The 24853-nt window shown below is 34.8% G+C and overlaps 1 protein-coding gene across 8 annotated transcripts in view; it reads left to right on the top strand.

The window, feature by feature from the left end:
- The window catches only part of INO80D (INO80 complex subunit D), a 50537-nt gene that overhangs the window by 7545 nt on the left and 18139 nt on the right, over positions 1-24853 (top strand). For 5 of the 8 annotated variants that reach the window (XM_072961397.1, XM_072961395.1, XM_072961396.1 and 2 more), the window contains exons 2-5: positions 5321-5413; positions 5520-5766; positions 10378-11123; positions 16933-17041. In XM_072961397.1, coding sequence (XP_072817498.1) covers positions 5549-5766; positions 10378-11123; positions 16933-17041 — 1073 coding nt within the window. In that variant the 5' untranslated portion in view covers positions 5321-5413; positions 5520-5548. The remainder of the gene's footprint in view (positions 1-5320; positions 5414-5519; positions 5767-10377; positions 11124-16932; positions 17042-24853) is intronic. The other 3 variants (XM_072961399.1, XM_072961400.1, XM_072961401.1) reach the window with 2 other exon arrangements.

Raw genomic sequence — 24853 nt, forward strand, 5'->3', positions numbered from 1 at the left:
TCTTATTCCTCTGTATTTGCGAGAAGAAAGAAACTATGAAAAGAAATTGTTTTATTTTTCAATTAAACGCAGCATATAATACCAAGGAGGATTTTTTTTTTAAAGAGTTTACACCTACCCGTATTTCTTATTCTTGAATTCCAGTATATAGATGTTTGCTGTGAAAATATTCTTTCTGTGAATCTATTCTCAGTAATAGTTATTTTTGCTTTTTTGATAATAATTAGTAAGGGTGTATATTCTGTCTAGTGCTGCTCAAAAGTGCTTAATTACCTTAATTCTCTTCGTTAAGGAGCATAGATCTGTTTGTATTCTAATTCTAAGCAAGTTATTTCCACAGCAGAAGGTAATATCTTCTATAACTGTGATAAATTTACTCTAGTTAGGAATTTTTTTAAGTGATATTCATCATGTATTAAAGGTAGATCTTAGGTATTCCTCTTCTTCATGGTTTAGACAATGGGATAGTATTTAAATATTAGGGTCTATGAGACATTTGATTAAGATCATATGGACTCTGTATTACATTTCCTCTTATTTGTAGCTTAACAACGAATGTTAAAGAGCGAAGGCCATATGAACTTGGGTGAACTCATTTATTAAAAGAAAATGACTCAGATTGGAGCAAAAAAGTCAAACTCCTTAAGAGATGCATCTAAAAAGGGGCCAGCAAATAATTTTTTAGTAAATACTTTAGACTTTGTCGCCATTACAATCTCTGTCTCAACTACTTAGTTTTACTGTTACAGCATGAAAGCAGCCATAGGCAACATGTAAATGAATGAACAAGACAGTGTTCCAGTAAAACTTTATTTACAAAAACAGGCAGTGGGTCAGATTTGTCCTGTAAGCCAGAGTTCGCTGACCTGTGATCTAAAACAGTGCCTCAGAAAACTTGAGAATAAAAGGATGGGCAAAGATCAAACTGGCAAATTCAAATCCAAAAAGTGGGAGTCCAGATATGAGTGTCAGACAAGGTTGAATTCAAGACAAAAAGCATCAATTGAATTGCATTTCCTAATGATAAAGTGTGACAGTCTAGTGGTCGTGAATCTCATACATCAAATAATACAACTTTAAAATTTATAAAATAAGTACAAGGAGAAACAAATCAGGTTATAGTGGGAGATTCTGATTCATCTCTTCCAGCCCTTGGTAGATAGAGCATGGAGGCAAAATAAGTAATAACACAGTGGACGCTTAATAGCATAATGCATGGTATAACAAACAGCATATCCTGGAAATGATGAATACTTCTTTTCAGGAATACCTGTTAGGCCCCAAAGAAAATCATAGTCAAATCCAAAAAGCAGAGATATATGCAGATCATGCTCCTTTTCTTTTTTTCCTTGTGAATTTGTTTTTTATAGTATGTAGAGGATGGGTTGAGAAATAGCTCTTAGGTTATGCCCCACCTGGGAAATGTCCATTCTAATCTTCCTAGGGTAGCTTTTGAAACCTTTTCTTCCAGCTGCTACTCTTGCCAGCAGACTCTAAAGGTCCACTGCTAAATGGTCCACTCCTCCTTGGAAGAGGATTTCCTCTCTTTCTTGGGAACACTCTTGTCTCCTGCCTCCTCAGGGTCACTAACTGTTCCTCTTTGGGGAGGGATTTCTTCCTCTTGGGAAGACTTCCACTGCTAGCTTCTCTTCAAGATCATTACCGGCCAGCTTCTCCTTGGAAAAAGATTTCTTTTCCTTGGGGTTGGTGACAGACAGATGGGCCTTCCATTCCATTCTCCTGAGGAGCATCCTGGGGCTCTTGCTTTTTCTTCTTTTGGGGTCTGACCCTCCCAGGAGGCTGCCGAGGACAGAACATGCTTGCCCGGAGAGCGGGTGTGTGCTCCGTGCGGCAAGTTCTCAGCACCTTTCTCCTTCCACACGCCCCTGCTCCATCCACACCGCTCCGTTTTCTCAGGAGGTGAGGGCAGTTTCTCCAGCTTCCTACTAATTTTAGCAGCCGCTTCCTCTGCCTGAACCATTGCCTGCTTCATCTAGGTTCTTTCGTGGAATTTCCCCAGTCTCATAGAATAGCCGCTCCTCAACTTGTCCTTGAAGCTTCTTCCCAGATACTGTCATAGGCATCTCAGAGATGTAATCATTGGTGAGGCAATACTGCATTTGTTTGCTGTGTATCTGGAGATGTGGTCTTTGTCCTTGGTTGCTGCTTGGCCAGTGAAGGTGGAGTGGAAAATGAGTCCATATTTTGGGGTGTTATCCTTGTCTTCAGGGCTCTGGAAACCTGGTCCCTTTGCTGGCCCCAGGGACTCACACAGACACTAGTCCATGCTCCTTAATCTTAACTAGAACTAAAACAAAGGGAAGCATAGAACTCTACCATTGGAAAAAGTTAGGTAACTCTTGGGTCAAAGGATAAACCCAGATCAGCTAGAAAATACTGAAAATCAGAATGCTGTTAGTACCTATTAGATCTGATTAAAACAGTACTCAGGAAAATTCATAGGTCTAAACAAATTACTAAGCAAGAAAAGAGTGAAAACAAAAGAATTCAGCCCAAGAAGTTAAAAAAGGTAAAATAAATGGAAAGAAAGCAGAAAGCAAAAAATGATAAGTTAGAAAACATACATGGAGGTGCTAATAAATCCAAGAGATTTTGTTTGTTTGTTGGAGGATGTTGGCAAAAATATTTAACAAATAAACTCTTGTTGAGCCCAAAGGGAAAAAAACTCAAATATCACATATATGTGTGGACATACACAGAATATGAGAATGAATCACAGACATTTAGGAAATTAAATGTAAGGTCACATTGCTAAATTCTACGTAGATAAATTCGAAAACCTATTTTGCACAAAAAAGCAGTAGTAGGCACAGACAACCTCCTAAGGAACATTATTAACTACAGTGCTTTTTAACTTGTTCATGAAAATAGGAAAAGACAAAGATTTTCTAAATTATTTTTTGAAAAAAAATTTTTTTGGTGGGAGGAGGTAATTAGGTTTATTTATTTGTTCATACTTTTTTGAGGGAGGTATGTGGGAGTTGAACCCAGGACCTCATGCATGCGAGGCACACGCTCTACCACTGAGCTATACCGTCCCCCCTATTTTTTGAAATATTAACACCCAATTCTAACAAAGCACACACACACAAAACTTTGGACATTCTCAAATACAAAAATCCTAAATATTAGCAAGTGTAACTCAGCCACAGATTAAAAGCATTATACACAATGACCAAGTTGCTTTCATCCCAGGAATGTAAGAAGAGTACAGTATCAGGAAATACCAAATATTAAATATTTTAGTGCATATTTTAAAAAGTACTAAAGAGAAAAATGATCATTTCCCTAAAAGCTGAAAAAGAATTTGGTAAAATGAACCATCAGTTCTGAGTTTTTTGAAAAAAGGAACAACTCAATAAATTGAGAATTACTTCATACTTCCTTAACATAACACAGAAGTCAGCATTATTTCTGCCATCGACTCAAAGCAGTTCTCATTTAAAGTTAGGCCTAACAGTGGTTGCCATTAATATTGTTCCAGCAGTTCTAGCCAATTCAAATAGGGGAAAAATGCATAAAAATTGGAAAGAAAGGGAAAATCAACAGACTTGACAGATATGATGCCACCTAGGACTATGTCAGAGTAAAAAGTGAACATTACCCTTCATGTGATTTATAAAATATTTTCATACATAGAGATATATATATATAGGCTACTTTTTCATAATGACAATCAAATTGATTATGTAAATTACTTTTTCACTTACTTATATCCAGCCTATTTATTTCCTAAAGTTCATATAGATTTACTTGAACTAATTCATGAAAGATTTATGTTTGCTAGGTGGATGAGCAGGCCAAAGAGAAAGTGAAAAATGAAACAGCATGGGCTTGCGTTGAAATAATTTCCTGTCCTGAAAATTCAGATCTTCAGGGTTGCTAAATTTAAATTTCTAGTCCAACTTTTTTTCCTTACCTCCTAATAAAGTGAAAAGGGAAAGCTCTTATTTTTGTTTTATATTGACATATAATTAGGTTTACTCAGTAATCAATGTGATTTTTATTAACCAAGTTAATACATTTTAGATGTTTTTTTCCTTTCTACTAGGGTAAGTGAAATGCTTCTCAAGGGTAATACAAATTCTCTACCTTTATCATTAGCAGGCAGAACGTAGTAATAAAAAGCATTGACATTTATGAGTAATAACTTCAGTTTGTTCTGTGCTTAACATATTCTTAGGCATGAGACTTAGTGTGTTGCATGCTTTGTATCATTTGATCCTTAGAGCCACCTGATAACATAGCTAGTAATATTATCCCTATTTTACAGATGAGAAAACTGAGGTTAAATGATTTGTTCAAGGTAGCACTAATTACCTTGGCAGGTAGAGGACTTGAGCAGACATACCTTCTGACTCCTTAGGGGTTTATGTATCTTGACATTCACTGGTGTAAGGAATTTCATAATTGGTTTTGTGAAGAAGAGAATGTTTCTTGAGTTTCTCTGTAGCTGATATCTAAGCTATTCATCAGCTGTCTGGGTGATTTTTGAATTGTGGGCAAGGTCGGTGAGACCATAGAGGTTACCTGGGATCCTGACTTGACAGATTAGTTGTATCAGTTTCATTGTAGACTATATGGTGTTATAGTACATAAATGTTACTGCTGGATCTTTTGTGTATAGAGAGATATGAGTATTGTGTGATTTCTTTCGTTTTCTTATTAAACCTCCAAAGACCCATAAGCCATGATTATTGTGCTACTTGGTGTAACTGGGAGCACAGTGTGGTACAGAGCACTGAACTGAATGGTGGAAATGTGACTAGTCTGTGGGCTCAAGAAGTTTATAGTTTGGATGGGATAGACATGGGGGAATATTAGAGGAAAATGACTTTTTTAACATGGATTTGTTCTTTTCTATTTCATAGAAACAGTTGTTACAAATTGCCAAATATTTTGCCAACACATCAGAAAAAATGTAGAATTTCTGAGGGAAGTTTTGGGTCTATAGAGCTCATGCCATTGGTATTTTGAAGAGATTTGAGTTCTGAAAATAGGTATAGCATGCAACCATCAGTGATGAAAAAAAAAGATATGCCACCTGAAGACATTTGTTTGGTGGAAGAACTATGCTACTTTGAGGTATTTACAAAACTTAACCAGAGTAAAAATTACTTAGTTCAATTTGGAGTGGTAAGTTAACTTAATATTTTATGTCTCCCATTATTTGAATTCAGTATTGGGATGTTCAAGAATCCATCCCATTAGGAAGGGTGGTACCCTAGTATTTTACTTTCCAGGTGATCAAGCTTTGCTTATTTCTATTTGTTAACTAGGCCTTTTGATATTTTTGTAGACAATCTGCTTCATCTTGATTCTGCAGCATTCCAAACTGTGGTATCCTTGGGGTTCTCTTAACATTGCTATGGTGCAGAAGATTTAAAATCAGGTATGGCTGTGGGGCCAGAAGTCCCTCAGTGAAATTCTCATCTTAAATCTGCCTTATACTCTCTGATTTATCATTTGGGTTTCTTTTTTTTGTGGTGGTCTTTTAGCTGATGTTCACAAGGAATAGAGTCACGTGATGTATGAAGGGAAACATATACACTTCTCTGAGGTTGACAATAAGCCCTTGTGCTCATATAGCCCCAAACTGTGCAAGCAGCGGCGACTCAACGGCTACGCTTTCTGTATCAGACACGTTCTGGAGGACAAGACTGCCCCCTTCAAGCAATGTGAATATGTGGCCAAGTATAACAGCCAGCGCTGCACCAACCCCATCCCCAAATCCGAGGACCGCAGGTGAGAACTGACCATGGGTGGGGATCAGTCTTTGATTTAATTATAATTAGTAGGCCAGAAAGGCTTTTTTTGTTTGTTTTGGTTTGGTTCTGGGGTTTGGGTTTTTTGGGATATGCCGAATTTAAATGTTGAGTTTTGGGGGTAATCTAAAGTAAAGGTTGGAATGCTTCTAAAGAGGAGAGATGGTAGTTTTTAAAAATGGAGTAGTAACTTTGGGGAATTATCAGAAAAATACGTTTAAGTGTTTTCTTTCTTTCTTTCTTTCTTTTTTTTGATTTAGTAGACTTTCTAGGATTAGTTAAAAAATATTTTTTCCTTGAAGCCTTAGTGCTGATATGTTTGGTTTGCAGCCTTAAAAAGTATTTCCTGACTTCTCTACTTAGTTTTGTCACCTGCCTAAATGAGAGAAATTATAGAAACTGTTATAATTAGTGATAGTAATTTTGGAATTTTTAAATCTGTGCTTGAAAGGTGGCAAATGATATGTACTCATTGAAAAAGAATTATTCAAAAGAATAATTACTTAAATCATTCGGAAGATTTCCTTCCTCTCAGACTTATTCTTTTGGTTAAAAAGTGTTCCATATAGACTATATTTACTATAATTTAGAAACTGTATTTTCATAGTAAGGTAGGCTTTATGACTAGAATTAAGAATTTATACTTTGCTGAATTAAAAAAATAAAATGTGGAGGTGTTTTAAAAGGAGGAGTCTTCTGCTGATTGTCTTGCATATCCTTAGGAAAATTCACACTGTATTTCACATAGAAGCTCTCTTTTTTGTCAGTTCTCCAGAAACCATGTTGATCATTGTAGGATATTACAGAGAAATGCATGCTTGTTTTCCAAAACCTTTCAAATACTTAGGTAGAAGGTTTCAACTTTTTATTTCTATCTTTAAAAAATACATATACAGCCTTTATTTTTTCCTGTACATAAGCATATGTCACCTTCATAAATTAATTAAAAAGAAATCGTATATTTTATATGTCATGGTGAGCAATTATTACACTTTTAGGATAAAATAAATAATTTGTGCTGATAAATATCCCACCAAAATGAGTATAGCATAATGTGGTGATTTGGGAATACTCTCTTAGAATGTCTAATGAGTACTTAAGGCCTCAAATTACAATACCTGAAAGTTAGAAACAGCTGCTTAGTGAGGAAGGGAATAAAATTTTAATCTCAGGTGAGAAAGGGACCACTGTATTAGGCTAAGCATGTCTGTCCAGTTGGTTTTAGCTGACTGAAAATAATTTCTTTCCCCTGCCCTTTTTTAACTTGAAGGATGGATGGAACTTGGATTAATTTTTCACTTCAAGATGCATTATAATCACATCGCTACAGTTTTGTCTTAAATTCAGTTTATTCACAGTTGTAATTGTCAACCTTGGATTTTTTTTTAATTGTAGCTGAAGCAGGTATTATCTTAATAGCTAACAGCAGGAAGTAAAGTGAGAGTCACTCTGAATTTCTCCAAAATCCTTATTCTCTGAAGCATATGTTTTTACCTTTACAAGGGAAACGTCTTTTGTGTTGCTATGTCAAGAGAAGCTATGCTTAATCAGTACTAAGTTACATATTTTTTTCAAAATTGGTCTAAGACTGTATGAATGAAAGTGGCATTAATATTTTTATTATTTATAGAGTTGTTTGAGAACAGGTTAAAGTAGACATTAATAGAAGGTAGTATTCTTATACTACCTCAAGAAATCCAGGTTGAATTCATGTAATAGTTTGTTTAAGCCTGTACGTAAATGTAATAGTTACAACTATACTATAGGACATAATGTAGAAAAGATGAATATTCTTTTAAAAATAAGCTTTCATAATTATTAAGGCAGTTACTCCTTGGATACTTAGGGATTTGTTTACTTTTTTTTCTTTTTTTTTTTTGGAGGAGTTACTAGGGATTGAACCTAGGGCCTCGTTCATGCATACTAAGCATGTGCTCTACCACTTTGAGCTATACCCTTCCCCCTTTTGGATACTTAGGGAATTGAAATGGTTTTATGTATTATTTTAGAAAACAAATTCCCAAGGGCTTTTAATTGACAAGATTATCTGTTTGGTGGTCAGCTAGAGGCAGCTTAATAATATCTGGTGTGTTATTTATCTGGTGTGTATTTTAAGTGCTAACTTATGGGATTCCATCTTTTTGATAGTACAGTGTTATATTCAATTAAAGTACTGGTGTAATTAAAGAGTAAAGTCCGTTTTTTAATATACTTGTACAGTGGGAAGTGAAGGTTCATTACTATAGCCTTGGTATCTCAGAGATAAGTGGTTATATTAAGTTGGTTATTTTATATAATATTTTAAGTTGCTATAATTTTACATATTTATTTATTTAGTAGTATTTACCCAGAAATTTTCTTGTTTCCTATATTTATTCTAAAACTGCTTAATTAAGATATAATTCACATACCATACAAGTCACCCATGTGAAGTATACAATTCAGTATTTTTTAGTATATTCACAGGAGTGTACAGCTATCCCCACAGTCTAATTTTATATTTTCATCCTCCCAAAAGAACCCATAGAAGTCAGTTCCCTGTATTCTTTTAGACTAGAATTTCATATTAGCATACTTACTTTAAATGCTGTTCATAACTAAGAAAGCTGTTCTAATTCTAGTTATGAAGAATTTTCCCTTTCAGAAGAGGCAAGATTTTTAAGAGTTCGGGCTAAATGTTGCCGTAGTGCTGCCAGAGTGGCTGGAGTAAGAGAAGAGGGTGGGGTTGAAGGAGGACCAAGTGCAGAGTGGCCTCTGCTGTATTGTGCACCGTAGCACGCAGGGGCCTTGTCACTAGTTCAGGCTGCCTGTGGAAATGAGCAGAAAAGTTCAGCTTCTGAATTAAAAAAAATCCATCACATTTCTCCCCACTAAAAATACTAATCCTTTTGTTAATTTGAAAATGAGTTGAAGGGGTGAGGGTACAGCTCAAGTGGTAGAGCACACGCTTCGCATGCACAGGATCCTGAGTTCAATCCCCAGTACCTCCTCTAAAAATAAGAATAAAAGAAGTAAATAAACCTAGTTACCCCTACCCCCTACACTGAAGAAAAAAAAAAAAAAGAAAATGAGTTGAAAACAACAAAAAGCCATTTACTCTTTATTGGGAAGCTTAATTCAATTACCCCTGAAACCCTTTTTCTCATTGGCAACAGCTTTATGAATCTGTTCTGTTTAAGGTATATGTGGGACTTAGCTCTCCTGTCCCAATTTTAAATAATCCTTTTTAAAATTAAAGTGTGCCTCTGATAGATTTATTTCCAAGACAAACCAACACAACCATGTGTTCCGTTTATTTGGTGAATCTGTTTTTAATAATTATTTAAACTATTTTTTGATGCAGCCCAATGAGTTTGGGGATTGACATTATTTACTTTATTGCCTTTTCCCCCAAAACTGTTCTATGGAGATGTCCCAGATAAGCTGCAGTAAAAATACGTGCCATTTTCAAATAAATTTGGGAAACGCTGCCATATGTTTCCATTTTCCCCCTTGGAGCAAAATGCACATCATCATACAAAATGCTTTGAGAGGTTGTTCTGCAGAAACAAATGGCAAAATTGTTGTCTAATTCTGTTTAAGCTAGTGTTTTCCAAATTTATTTAAGCATGGAATACTGTTTTTATGGCATACTGTGGAACTGCATGAGGAATACCAGTTTGGAAAACACTACTTTTCTACTGGTTAAAAGCCTCCGTAAGTTTTCAGTGTGGTTTATTGGAGTAACATGCATTCTACTTTCTCATTGTGCAGAAGGATTCTATCTATCCTTTCACAGTATTTTTTAAATAGCATTTACATTACAAAAGTAACCTGCTCATTGTTGAAGACTTATTAATAGAGTCTTCATGAGCTTTGATTTTTAGTTCAAATCTCAACTCTGTCACTTTCCATATGGATGGTTTGGGGCAAGTTACTTAATTTCTATAGAAGTTAGTTTCCTCATCTGTATAAAGGGCATTATCTTGGTACCTAGTGTAGGTGGCTATTGAGGAACTCATTTAATCTATAATCACACCAACTAGTTTTATTATTTTATTTTCTTTTATTCTATTTTGTTGTATTTTCTCCGTCTCTGTCTCTGTCTCTCTCTCTCTCTCTGTGTGCGTGCGCGTGTGTGTGTGTGTGTAACACACAGTAGACACTTGACATCTTAAGGGTCATGCCATAAGATCTTTGTGAATCTCCAGATACTTGAATGACATTGGAACATATTTTTTTCTTCCTCCATAAGAGAATTTTCAGTGATCCTTTAGACTCTTGTGTTACTTTGTATGCTATGAATAGAGAATAACAAAGCGATGTTAAGAAGCAATAGCTGGGTGGTTATCCAGGGCCATTCACTATTTGAATGACTTGCTTCTGTCTGGCAGCCTCTTCACATGTGCAATTCATATATTTGCTTTAGCAAAATTGCACAGACTGAGGGTTGCTTGAAAGTAGTGAAAGTTGCATATATTAAATCCACGAATACCAAAGAGTTATTTTAGTTTTGCATTTTTAACATATTAGGATTTACATTTTATGATGTGTAGTTTTCTACTTTTCTTAATATGTATCGTGAACATTTTCCCACGTGTGTATTTTTAAGGTACTGCAACAGCCACTTGCAGGTACTTGGCTTTATCCCGAAAAAAGAGAGGAAGAAAAAGAATGATCCTATAGATGAGGTAAAGGTCAGGCACCAGATGGATACCATGGCCTTCAGCCTGACAGTGCCCACGCTGGCCTTGAAGATGCCCAATGGACTGGATGGAATGTCCCTCTCTCCACCGGGGGCAAGGGTCCCTCTCCACTACCTGGAAACCGAGTTGGAAGACCCCTTTGCTTTCAACGAGGAAGATGATGACCTAAAGAAAGGGGCAACTGTGAGAAAGAAGTTGCAGAGCAAGTTGGCCCAGAATCGGCAGTGCCAGAGAGAGACAGAGATTTTAAAAGTTCGGCAAGAGCACTTTAGTCCCCCTCCTGCACCTTCTCAGCAGCAGCCTCCGCAGCCGCACTCCCGCCTGTCACCTTTGTCCACTTCTTTAAAACCTCCACCGCCACCGCAGGGTTTAGTCTGCAAGTCACCTCAACCTCAGAACACCAGCCTACCAATGCAGGGAGTGGCCCCCACCACGCACACTATAGCACAAGCGAGGCAGTTGTCCCACAAGAGGCCTCTGCCCCTCCTGCCATCCAGTAGGGCTCCCGTCGTGGACCCCCCCAGGACTGACCGGGTCCTTATGAAAGCCACCGCCTTCTCTCCACACTTCTCCTGTATAAGTCGACTGCAGAGACTGGTGAAACTGTGTACCCAGAAACATCAGTTGGACACTGATCTGTTTCCCCATCTAGGTGAGTTACCTATTTTACCGTATCAGATACGCATAATATAACAAAATGTGCTTTTTTGTACAAGGCCTTATTTTCATAACCTTCACTTATGGGATAGGGAGAGACTGCTTGGACAGAGTGGTCCAGTGAAAGTTTCTATATTTAGGTAAACCACCTTAAATATGCCACTGGAGAGGATAATAACTGGTGAAGAAGGTACAGAAGAAATAGAAGCTGGGAATTTAGAATTGCAGTTATGGCTTCTACTAGTGGTTGCGGCAGCAGTATTAAAAGGCACTTGTGTTTGGTTTTGTGACTCTAAGAGCTCAGTACCTGTGTGGCTGATGAAGTCCTCGACACGTCGTATCATAGGACCTTGGAATGATGATAGCATTCTTAATATCTGCCGACAGTTTCTAAAACAAAGACTTTTTTAAAAAAAAATTCTTAAAGCAATACCTGTTGATTTAAAAGTGAAAAAAAAATACAGATGAAACTTTAATGTAGTCACATGTCTATCTTTCCTTTGTTGCTTCTGAGTTTTCTGTTTTACTCAAGAAAACATATCTGACTGCAAGTTTATACAGATATTCTGTATTTTCTATTAATAAGTTGATTGTTTTGGATCATTTAAAGCTTTAACTCACTTGGAGTTTGAATGTGGTGTGAGCTCTGACTCTAACTTTAGGAAAAATTATTTGTATAACATGACAGCAATAGAAAAATGGGAAAAAGATGGGAATAGAGGAAGAAGAAATACAAATGGTCAGTAAAAAAAATGAAAACCTCAATCCCCGTGACAGGGAACACAAGTTAAAGTAACAGTGAATTACCATCAGTTTGGCAGAAATTATATCCTTTGTTGATGAGGCTATGGGATCTCATACATTGCTGGTGAATAATGTGACAGTATCTACTAATTAAAAGTTTATGTATAGCCAGCAAACTCACTTTTATGACTCTATCCTATGACTAAAACAAATATAGGAAGGTAAGGATATGTGTTCAAGGATGTTGACTGCAACATTGCTTACAATATTAAAAATCTGCCAACGACCTTTATAACCTGTAGGCAACCTTGAGAAAATTATTGTATATATGCATTTTATAAAATATGCAGCTACTAAAACAAAAAAAGAATGAAATCTGTATCTTTTACCTGGATGTGTCCATGGTATATTAACAAGTAGAAAAAAGTGAAGTATTGTACTATCCTAGTTTTGTAAAAATAAATAAACAAGGGACACAGTATCTGCTGATCCAGAAATAGCTAATACATGGGTAGATGTTTGCCTCTTTGGCATGAGCATAGTTAAAGTGTGACTGGATGTACACTGTCAGGCTGGTAACATTGGCTACCATGAGGGGATGGAATTGGACAGGATGTGGTTTTAAGCAGGTAGGATTGATAACTCTTATACAGCTTTAGATTGTTTTACCTGTTATTAAACGATGTATGACTTTTGGTAATTAAAAAGACTAATAAACCATAAAAAATATAGATAAGCAAGTAATAAATTAAAACATCCCAAACTTTATTAATACCCATTTGTTAATACCTTGGTATATTTTTTCAGATAGATAAAATTAAGTTCCTGCTATACATACAGCATTGCAACCTATTTAAAAACTTTTTGTAATGTATTATCAAGTCAGTAATTTTTCATACACAACATAATTTGTCACAGCTGAATTCTTTCTCTAATTTAAATCGTTCCCAGTTAATTTCATTACTAAGTGTTGTAGCTGTATAGCCTCACAGTAAAATAATTACCGTCACATTTAAAATTTTTCCTTCAAATAGATTCCTAGAAGCAGAATTGCTGATTCCATGCTTTTGCACTTTTTAGGAAGGTTTTTGATATGTGTTAACAAATTTTCCATTAGACAGATTTTGTCAATTTACCTTACTTTCAGCAGTGTAAGAGAATGACAGTTTCTCTACATCTATATAGTCCTGGATATTAGATATTATTATTAGTATTTTGCTTTTATGAATTTGATAGAAAATTTGCCTACCTTAGATCAGTGTTTCTTAAATTTTCGACCTTAGAATCCCTTTATTTATACTCCAAAATTATTGAGCACACTGTAGGGATTTTGTGTATGTGAATTACACCTATTGATATGTACTGAATTAGTATTTTTAATTTCTCAGTTTTAACTTGTAATTCATTTAAAAATAACAAACTCACTACATGTTAACATGTTCTTTTTATGAAAAATAACTATGTTTTCTAAAACAAAAACAAATATAATGGGAAGAGCAGCATTGTTTCACGTTGTTTTACAAAATTTTAAGTCTTGTTTACTAGAAGACAGCTAGATATCTGCTTTTGCATTCAGTCTGTCCTGATGGGCGGTATTGGCTAGCAGAGAGAAATATGGCCTTACACATTTGTAGTTAGAAAAGGGAGGAATAATTTAATGGTTTTTTTCCAAGTAATTGTGGATATTCTTAACTGATTCTACACCAAAACTTGACAAGTGGTAGTTTCTTAAAGATTAGTTGCAATGTGGAATCTGAAACTTTATCAAAGGTTTTTACATATTATTACATTAAAATCCATTGATTTACCTTGTACTTTGAATGGGTCTTTTACTCATGCATGATTTTATAATACCATGTTTTGGTCATTTGGAAATACTGGTTTAGTGAGTTACACAGCTGTCGCAAATGTTAACATACTTCATTATATAAAAATTTTAAATCACATTCATTAGTATTAACAGCAACCTTATGAAAAGTCTAATTCTTAGGAGGTTGTCATACTCTGTGATAAATTCAGGTTTTCAAAAAAAAATGAGCTTTCAGGTGGAAATTTGAATGTTATTGGCAACAAATACCCTTCATTGTTTTCCTTGAAAGGTTGGTTTCACTGTGTTCATTTTAGGAAAAATGACTGCCAGATATCCAGGTCTTAGTACCCATAGTTTGTCTGTCAGTCACTCTTTTAAATAAAAATAGTGTTGAATGAAGAAAAAGCAGCTGATTCAGTTCACAACTAAGAGTCCTGCAATTGCCTTCCCTCCAGGCAGCTGCCACACTCTCTCCAGATGCTGCAGAGGCACTTCACGTATTCCTCACTTTTAGTCACACACGATGTCATAAAGACATGCACCCAAGAATCAAGACTTAATGAAATAAATAATCTTTAAGAAACAAGTGCTTTATCAAGGATAGTCTTAAAACTGTTATTTGTTTGTTTTCATTTGACTGCAAGTCATGTTGTGGAACATCTATTGACAACTAGTGCAGTTTTACCCACTGTGGTTTTTTTTTAATCATCAGTGCAAATGTCAACACAGTAAAAAAAGGCAAATAAGATCTTAGTATTGTTTTAAAGATAGTGTTGACTTAAGGATTTCCCCTAAAGTGTTTCAGGGATCTTTGGGGATGGTGGGCCATACTTTGATGGAGAACTGCTATCTTAGATTAATAATGTAGTTTTGAATATTTGTTCATATGCTTTTTTTTGGACATACATATTTCTTATTTATTTTGCCTTTTCAATTTTTTATCCATTTTTACTTAAATACCTCTCTTTTTTATTAATAGGTAAGAGCTTTTTATACATATTTCATGTTAGTTGCAAAGCCTCTCTTCCCTCCTATTTGTTATTTGCTTTTACTATCTATTATAAAGGTGTTGGAATTTAGAGGTTAACATTTTTAAAATATTTAATTTATTTATTATTGTACTATTTATTTTATTTTGGCAGTGGTGGGGAGGTAATTAAATTTATTTATTTTTAGAAGAGATACTGGGGATTGAACCCAGGACCTCATGCATGCTAAGCATGCACTCTACCATTTGAGCTATAACTTCCCCCCTCAGAGGTTAACATTTTTTAATGTATTCTCTTTTTTAGGATTTCTTCCTTTTGAATCAGGGTTCCCCACCCCCTTGTTTGGGCTCTCTTCATTCCAAGAGTATATAAATATACTCACCTATATTTTCTTTTTCTAAATGTGTACCTCTTATTCCACCATTTACCCCTATCACCTACTAAATTTTTATTTATGCTTCTATTTATTTCTGGATGCTGGTAATTTTTTAGCTTTTGAAACTATGAAATTTTATGTTATGTTGAGGGCTGATTTTCAGTCCTTTTGAACAGAACTAAAACTTACAGAAAAAGTATGTCTTTTTATTAAAAAAAAATTCAAGCATATGAGGGACCCAAGTTTTCAAAACAAAGGTTATTTTGGAGAAACCGGAAATTGTGATGCACTATTATGACCAAGCATAGTCTGCACCCATGTCAGCAAAGAATACTTAAAGAAAAGCGGTGTTTGGTTGGCTTTTATAGTCCTGTCTTGTCTGATGTCTCAATTATTTACATTAAAACTAGTGATAATGAAGCCAAGATCAAAGGTTTGCTTGATTGGACAGTTAATTTTATAACAAGAGAAACACTTCCGTCTTAGTTCTTACGGCTTAGATCTTGACTTTTTCAGAGAAAGCATATGTGCCTTAGTACACATTATTACATTTACAGAAACAATAAAAAATAGCAATTCACGTTCTAATTTTTAAAAGTGCCTTGTGTCACTTTGTGTTCGAAGGATCTCACCTTTCAGCATCCTAAAGCTGATGGTGTTGTGATCACTTACTTGTTTTTTATTTTTTAAATTTAGTTTTTAACAGATTGCTAATTATTTTAGTTACAGAAAGTAACCTTTTAAGATGACCTGGCATTTTGGTTAGTCTTCTTGGAACTAGATTTGGGGTTTCTTTATGCCAGTGGCACTGTTACATAATTTTAAGCATTTATAATTTGCATTTCAGTTAATCTTTTCTTAATTGCCTTATTTGGTACATGTAAACACATTCAAATTATGGAGGAAATCTGTGAGGTCTTTTTTAACTATCCGTGTCTAATGAAAATGGTCTCTTAATTTTTGTGGGTATCAATGAGGAAGACATAAGAGTATTGGTCATCAGTGTATCTAATTGATGTTTCATAGTGGTATGAGTATATTAAAGTTATATTGTCCCACACACTGTTGTATGTTAGACTGTGCAACATCAGTATTTATCAAGACTTCTTCAAGATACAAAACTTTTAAAAAGGTAGACCTTTATATTGGAAGCTAACAATTATCCAGTCATTAAAATTAATAGTGTTAACAACATAAGCAAGTACATTCATACTGTATTTCTTCCCTTTCCCCTCTAAGCTTGTTTTTCAAAATGGAGCACAAATGTGACAGCTATTGTTTAAAAGAACTAAAAGAAACCCCCAAACCACGTTAGAAATAAAACACTGCCTACCCTTCCCTCTTCATGTAGGGGTCAAGAGCCTGGGAATGAGTGGGTGCAGTCCTTTCCTCCAGAGGTGTTGGGAGGGTGATGGAGTGTGCCTGCCTTTGACAGTTTATTCTTGGGCCCTTCTTTGTTGTGGTATAGAGTGAGTCCACTGGCACCTTTTTACTTGTCCTAAACATAAGGCTTCTTTTCCTATCGTCTTGAATATGGTTTATGTTTTTCTGACATTATTTTAGTGTATAATGTTTTGATACTTTTACCCCCTTTTTTGACTTGAACTCTCTTTGCTTGTGTTGTCTCTACTCCATTTGTGAAGCATCTGACGAAAGAAGTTCATCCATGGAATATAGCCTTTTTGTTATAATGTCATTAATTTAAGTATGAGTGCATGTCATACCTTCATTATTAATATCTTTGTCCCAGAACAAGGATGAAACTCATCAGGAGGCATTTATTCACACCATGATAGTACTTGTTGTTGGTGTTGGGTAGCTTCTGATCTAAATTTAAAATAAACATGAGTCTTTTCTAACTTGCAACATCATCTCTCTGTCCCAGGTTTAGACTGGTCTGAAGAGAGTGGAGAAGAGCTGGAGGACTCAGAGCAGGCCTCACCCTACCAGGTTGCCTGGTCCATCCGAGAGACCCTCAGATACGGAAGACACACGTGAGTCCTTTTCCTTTTTGTTCTTAAATTCCCACTGTAGTAGATTGATTTCTCCCTGTATATGCTGATTTTAAAATATTCTTGGATGTAATTTTATCATCAATGGAGATAAAATAGATTCCACTTGGGAAGAAATGTACTCTATTATTTGAGGAAAGCTGCTTTTAAGTTTTCTTGGTAAACTTATTTCTGGAACTTTCCCAGTTATCACTAAAGGAACCAATTATAATTAGAATTGAAAGGGACCTTAGAGATTATCCGATTCCATTCCCTCATTTTATAGAGGAAGTCAAGGCCTTGATAAGTTAAGGAACTTGCCTGTGGTCCCGGGGCTCCTTGGAGTCTCACTGCCTGACTTCTTGTCTTCTGTGTTCCTATCCCCATAGTAGCTAGAAATAGTGCATTTTACTTCACCTCTGTCTTCTGCAAGATTGATCCATTCTTTAATATTTTTAATGTGTTAAAATATTTTTCAAAATAATCTCATTAGAAGTTCTTGGCATCTGCCTTATCAGAAAGCTGTAGATTAATGCCCAGCCCCTTCAGTGCTAGTGAGAAAGCTAGTTCTCTTTCAGGGTCTGCCTCAGCATCATCAGGATCTGCTTGGTGCAGTGTGACAGTGCTGACATAGATCCTTGTCTGGGGCCAAAAGATGACTCACAGACTCAGCTAATATTCTTTCTTTCTTTCTTTTTTTTTTTAAGTACAATTTGAATAGATGTTCAGCAAGATAGAGGGGAGACTAGCTATCTGCCCCAGGCCGACTCCTAGAATTTCACAGTATCACTGTATGGATATACATTCTAGGGTCTGTTTTTTTAATTCATAGGCTTACAGTGTGATTCGTTAGTACACCCAGAGGTGATTAGGCTTAGGGAACCGATTCACAGGAGACTAAGATATAAACCAAAATGCCAGTTTATAGTGAGAAATATAATCATTAAGTAGTACGAATGCTCAGAGCAAACTTACATGGGAAGGAAATTGTAGTCAGAAGCTTATTTGGGCATGGAATTAGAGCAGGGAGAGTTATTGGGGTTTATTAATGTCCAGTATCATTGAACTATAATAGCTTGATACATCTGTTTCCACTCTTGGGATTTATATCCCGTGTAGTTGTCCCTGTATCTCCTGTCTCCTAGCGGGAGGATTGGAGAATGCTATACATCTATTTCTCTCTCGGAGGTTCCATTTTACATGGCATTCATGGCTGTTAACTTAAGGGGGAGAGGTATAGCTCAAGTGGTAGAGCATATGCATAGCATGTGCAAGGTCCTGGATTCAATCCCCAGCACCTCTAAAAATAAATAAATAGACCTAATTAACCCCTTCAAAATTAATTAAATTAAAAAAATAATAATTTAAAAAAAGAAGGACTGTTAACTTACCATTAGCATCTTCTTGCCTTCAGATAGAAGTACAATTGAGCTTAAGCTATCTAAGTTAGAGATGATTTCAATCATGCTTTCTAAGATTGATATTCATATCAGCTTAACTTGACTTGGGATTTAAAAAAAAAATTTTTTTTTCTGGAGGGGAAAGTAATTAGGTTTGTTTGTTTGTTTGTTTGTTTTAATGGAGGTGCTGGGGATTGAACCCAGGACCTCGTGCATGCTAAGCACACACTCTACCATTGAGCTATACATTCCCCCCGACTTGGGATATTTTGAATTAGTTTTACAAGTTTCTGTACATGAGGCAACACAAGTAAATATTCAGCACATTTTCATGGAATGTAATTGATAAATGGTATTTATGAATCCTGTTTTAATTCTGAAGATGACCTGAACATCAGTAGTGGGAATATTCGCTCTTGACTAATACAGCTTTTTTTTTTTTCCTATATGGCTTTCTATTTAACCAATACTATTTATTGAACACTGTTGTTTTCCACTGCGTCGGAACCCTTGACATTTATGTGTATGTCTATTTGTGCATTTTCTAAACTATTCCCTTGGCCTGGTTGTCTTTGTGCCGATACTTCTAAGTTTAAATTAGCTTATAATAGAGTTTATAGTCTTTTTAAAGAAAGCTTTTGGTTGTATTGATTCTTTTTATTTTCTGTTCTTTATTTCATTACTTTCTGTTATCTTTATTATTTCCTTCTGTTTGTTTTGGGTTTAGTGTTTTGAAGTTTTTAGGGTGATAGCTTGTCAGTTAAATCTGAGATCTTGTTTTCTAACATAAACACTTGGTGCCATACATTTCCCTCTAAACACTTAGCTGCATCCCACAAATTTTTATATGACATGTTTTCATCTTCATTCAATTCACAAAGCTTTCTAATATTCCTTTTGATGTCTTCTTTGATCTATGGGTAATTTAGAAGTGATAATTTAGTTTCCAAGTATTTGAGCATTTCCCAGAAATTGGTTCTTAATTTTACTGTACTGTGATCAGAGATAACACTTAGATTACAGTGTTCTATAAATGTTAATTAGGTCAAGCTGGTTAGTGTTGTTCAAGCCTTCTGTATCTTGGGTGATTTTCTGTCAGCATGTTCTATCAGTTACTGAGAAAAGGACATTGAAATCTCTATTAAGGAAAATTGCGTATCTTTATTTTTAAACTATCCCTTAATATTATCTCATTTGCTTTGTAGCCAATAAAAACAACAGGTGCTTGGGTGTGGAAGATCGGGTGGGGGCAGTGTTGGTGGAGAGCAGGACCACCAGCCATGGATGAGACTGTTGTATCCTTGTTCCCAGAGTTTCTTTTGCTGTCTTATTTCTACCATGAGAGTCTGAGCAAGGTCTTTTTTATTATTCAATTTATTAAACCAAAAGACAAAACGAAAAACTCCCCAAAACACTCATTTTCCACTCCTCACCCCCTGCCTTTGCAACCACCAGTCAAGTTTCTGTATCTGTGAGCTTGGTGGGGGTTCTGTTCTATTTGTTTGTTTGTTTAAGATTCCACATATAAGAGAGATCATGCGGTATTTGTCTTTCTCTGTCCCACTTATTTCACTAGCATTATGTCCATCCATGTTGTCACAAATGGCAAAATTTTCTTTTTTTATGACTGAATAATATTTCATTGTATACATGTCCTACAATTTCTTTATCCATTTATCGATGGATGGGCACTTAGGTTGCTTCTACATCTTGGCTACTGTGAATAATGATGCACTGAACATGGGGGTACTCATATCTCTCTGAGATATTGATTTCATTTCCTTTGAATATATATACCCAGCAGTGAGATTGCTGGATCATATGATAATTCTGTTCTATTTTCAATTTTTTGAGGAACCTCCATGCTGTTTTTCACAATGGCTGCACCAATTTACATCCCCACTAACAGTGTACAAGGATTCCTTTTCTCTACATCCTTGCCAACACGTATTTCTTTTTGATAATAGCCATTCTAACAGGTATGAGGTGATATCTCATTGTGGTTTTGATTTGCATTTTCCTGATGATTAACAACATTAAGCATCTTTTCAGGTACCTATTGGCCATCTGTATGTCTTCTTTGGAAAAATGTCTCTTCAGATCTTCTGTTCATTTTTTAATTGGATTGTTTGCTTTTTTGGATATTGGTTTGTATGAGTTCTTTGACTTTTTCCTTCACACATTTTGTAGTTATGTTATTAGATGCATAAACATTTAAGATTGTTCTGTTCTCTTGATGAAGTGGTCCTTTTATCATTTATAAAATGACCTTCTTTATTCCCAGTAATAGTGTTTGCTCTGAGATCTTACTTTATGGGATATTAATATAGCCACTCGAACTTTCTTTTGGTTACTGTTAGCTTGGTATCTTTTTCAGTACTTTTACTTTTAACATTTTAGTCTTTATATTTAAAGTGCGTTTCTTGTTGGCAGCACATAGATGAGTCTTGTTTTTTTTTTTTAATCTACTCTGACAATCTCTGCTTTTTATTTGGGTTATTTAGAACATTTAAATTTAATGTGATTATTGCTAGTATTGGGTTTAAATCTAATCTCTTTTGTTTGTTTTCTATTTGTTCCATTTATTCTTTGTCCTTTTTCCTCTGTTTTTTAAAGTATTTTTTATAATTCCATTTTATTGCCTTTCTTGGCTTATTGGCTGTATTCCTTTGCTTTATTTTTATAGTAGTTGCTTTAGAGTTTACAGAATACATAATTGCCTCAGTCTACCTTCAAGTGTTACACCATTTCATGCGTAAGAACTGTGTATGACAGTATACTTTTGTTTCCCCTTCCCCATCCTTTGTTCTATAGTCATCATACTTTTACTTCTGCATATGTTATAACCCGCCACATTTTCACAGTTTCTAGAGCTCTTTATTCTTTGAGTAGTTCCAGATTTCCATCTGATGTCATTGTCTTCTTACGAGTGGTTTCCTTTAGTATTTCTTGTAATAGTGGTCTTCTGGTGATGAATTCTTCCAGCTTTTATATATTTGAAAATGTTTTTATTTTGTCTTCACTTTAAAAAAGAAATATTTTTTGTTGAGGTATACTTGACTGTGCCTTAATTATTATTTTTTTTTCCAGTTCTGACTATGCCTTCATTTTTGAAAGATATTTTGGCTGGCATTAAATAGTAGGTTGAGTTTTTCTTCCAGTACTTGAAGATGTTGCTCACATATCTTGCATTATTTCTGATGAAAAGCAGCTGTCGTTCACATCTTTGGTCAGTGAACATTATGTATCTCTTGTTTTTCTGACTTTTAAGATTTTTCTCTCTTTTTTTTGGCTTTTTATTTTTATTTTTTTTAATTTTATTTTATTGAGTTATAGTCAGTTTCCAATGTTGTGTCAATTTCCAGTGTAGCGCACAATTTTTCAAGATTTTTCTCTTTATTAATAGTTTTAAACAATTTGATATAGTTAGTTTTCTTTATATTTCTTGTGCTTGGGATTTGTTAAGTTTTTTGGATCTGTAGGTTTATAGTTTCCTTCAAATTTGAAACAATTTTGGTCAAGTTTTCTTCAATTGTTTTTCTTCCCCTTTATATTTGAGAGACTCTAGTTATATATTTTAGAGTGCTTGAAATTATCCTACAACTTATTAATATTCTGTTCATTTTTTTTCAGTCTGTTTTTTCTTCTCTGTGTCTCATTTTGGAAAGTTTCTATTGCTGTCTTCAGGTTCATTATTTTTTTCTTTTGTGGAACCTAATTAACCGTTAATCCCATGCAGTATATTCTTCATATTAGACATTGTATTTTTCATCTGTAGAAGTTTATTTTGGGTCTCCTTAATGTTTCCCATGTCTCTCCTTCACATGATCATGATTTACTCTACCTTCTTGAACATATGGGATTTGGTTATAATAATGTTTTTGATATCTAGTTTTTACTGATTCTATCGTCTGTATCATTTGAATCTGTTTCTGTTGATTGATTTTTCCCTTATGGTTCCTATTTTCCTGTTTCTTTGAGTGCCTGATAATTTTTTAAAATGCTTTTTAATTTAATTTTATTTTTTAATGGAGGTTACTGCAGATTGGACCCAGGACCTCATACATGCTCAGTGTGTGCTCTGCCACTGAGCTATATACCCACCCCCTGCCAATTTCTTATCAGATACCAGACATTGTTAATTTTAATTATTTGATTCCAAATATTTTTTGTCATTCTTTAAATATTACTGAGCTTGGTTTGGGTATGTTGAGAAACAGCTTTTGAGGCAACCATTAGTTTAGAGCTAATTTTACCTTACTATTGAGGCAGTAAGCTTCTGAGTAGTATACCCAGAGCCCCGAGTATTACAGGTTTTTCCACCCTGGATGGTGGAAACACAAACTCACCCTGGCACTGTGTAAACTTCAGGGACTTACTTGGTCTTCTCTTTTCAGGTAGTTCTTTCCTGGACTCAGTTATTTTTACACCCGCTTACACTAATCAGTATGCAGATGAAGACTTGAACGGAACCCTCTGCAAATATTCAGGGCTCTTTCTGTGTGCCTTTCTCCTCCCCAGTACTCTGTCCTGCTAATTCTGGGATTGGTTGGTTAGTTATATGTAGATGGGCCCAGCAAATAATTATGTGTCTGAAATTTTAATTGGGAGATGTAGGCTGGAGACCAAGTTTGTGTCTTTAGTATGTAAGCTGATGTTGAAGTTAGGAAAATGATTGAGAAGCCCAATTAATGAAATGAGGATTGAGAAGAGAAAGAGGAAAGAAAAAGGAGGCGAATGCGATGGGAGAAAGCAAGGAAGGAGGAAGTTTCAAGATGAAGGGAAAAGAAAAATAAATGAATTCCTTGTGTAAGAGATGTGAAAAATATTTGATGCATGTTTCCACATTAATTAGCCCAGATTGTATGTATCTCTTTTTTTATATACTGCTAGATTTGGTTTGCTAATATTTTTTGCCTCTATGATCATTAATAAAATTGTTCTATAATTTTCCTTTGTCCTTATTAAGTTTTGGTGTCAAGTTTGTGCTAGCCTTATTAAATGAGGAGATATGCCCTCTTTTTCTGACATTTGGAATATTTGTTGTGTGATTAGAATTATTTTTTCTTTGAATATTGATAAGAACTCATGGTAAAATTATTTGGACCAGGACTTTTCTATGTATGTGTTTAATAAGTGATTGAATTTTAGTTAATGGATATAGGACTCTTCAGGTATTCTGTTTCTTCTTAGGTCAATTTTGTAAGTGATAGTTTAAAAGAATTTGTTCTTTTCAATTAAGATTTACAATGTTTTGGCCTGAAATTTTTCAATATATATTCTCTTTAATTTTTGTTGTTTGTAGTTATAGCTTCCTTTTCATTCCTAATATTATTCCTTTTTTTTTTTCTTATCTTGATCAGTCACACCAGAGCTTTGCTATTATATTGGTATTTTTGGAGCACCAGCTTTTGATTTTTCTTCATCGTCTCTTATATATTTGCTTTCTATTTCATTAATTTCTGCTTTTTTTTTAATCTTATACTTTATGTTTATTCTGTTGTTGTTTTTCTAACTTTGGTAGTTAGATGTGGATTTCTTTTTATTTATCCTCTTTAGGATTTGTTGGGCTCCTTCAGTCTGTAGAATGGTATCTTTCATCAGTTCTGGAAAATTCTCAACCATTATCCAATGAAACAGTACCTTTACCCCATTGTCTCTTTCTCTCAAGTCTATCTTACATCTGTGTCTAATCAATCTCCTGTTCTTCTATATATTGAATTTTAAATTTTAGTTATTATATTTAACATTTCCAGAATTTCTCTTCAGTTCTTATTCAGATCAACTTGCTATTTATTCATATTCCTAAAACTTTCTTTTATTCTTGAAACTTCTTACACATTGTATATTCTATGTTTGATTGTTCCAGTATTTGAAATCAGCTGTTTCTTGTTTCTGCCAGCCCTTACTCCAGGTGCTAACAGGGAAACAATCCTTTTATGTTTGTTCTTGGATATTTAAAAAATATATATATATATATGTTAAAGTTTTAAGGAAAATTATTTGTGAGATTTTTTTTTTAATCCATGGATGAAAGTGGATTCTTCCATCGAGGATTTATGTTTGCTTCTGTAATGCACTGAGAAACACTATCAGTCTGAGACCCTTTTTTCTTTAAAATGGTAAAGTGTACATAGCATAAAATTTACCATTTTAATCATTTTTAAGTATATAGTTCATTGGCATTAAGTACATTCACGTTGTTTTTATAGCCATCACCTCTATCAATCTCCAAATTTTTTTCATCTCCTTAAACGAAAACTGTACCTGTTAAACAATATGTTTACATTTCTCCCTTTTCCCAGCTGCTGCAACTACCATTCTACTTTCTGTGTCTATGAATTTGTCTGCTCCAGGTAACTCATAAGTGGAATCATACAGTTTATGTCCTTTACTATCTGGCTTATTTCACTTG

The sequence above is a fragment of the Vicugna pacos genome, chromosome 5 (genome assembly GCF_048564905.1).
Source record: "Vicugna pacos chromosome 5, VicPac4, whole genome shotgun sequence".
Taxonomy (NCBI): Eukaryota; Metazoa; Chordata; class Mammalia; order Artiodactyla; family Camelidae; genus Vicugna; species Vicugna pacos.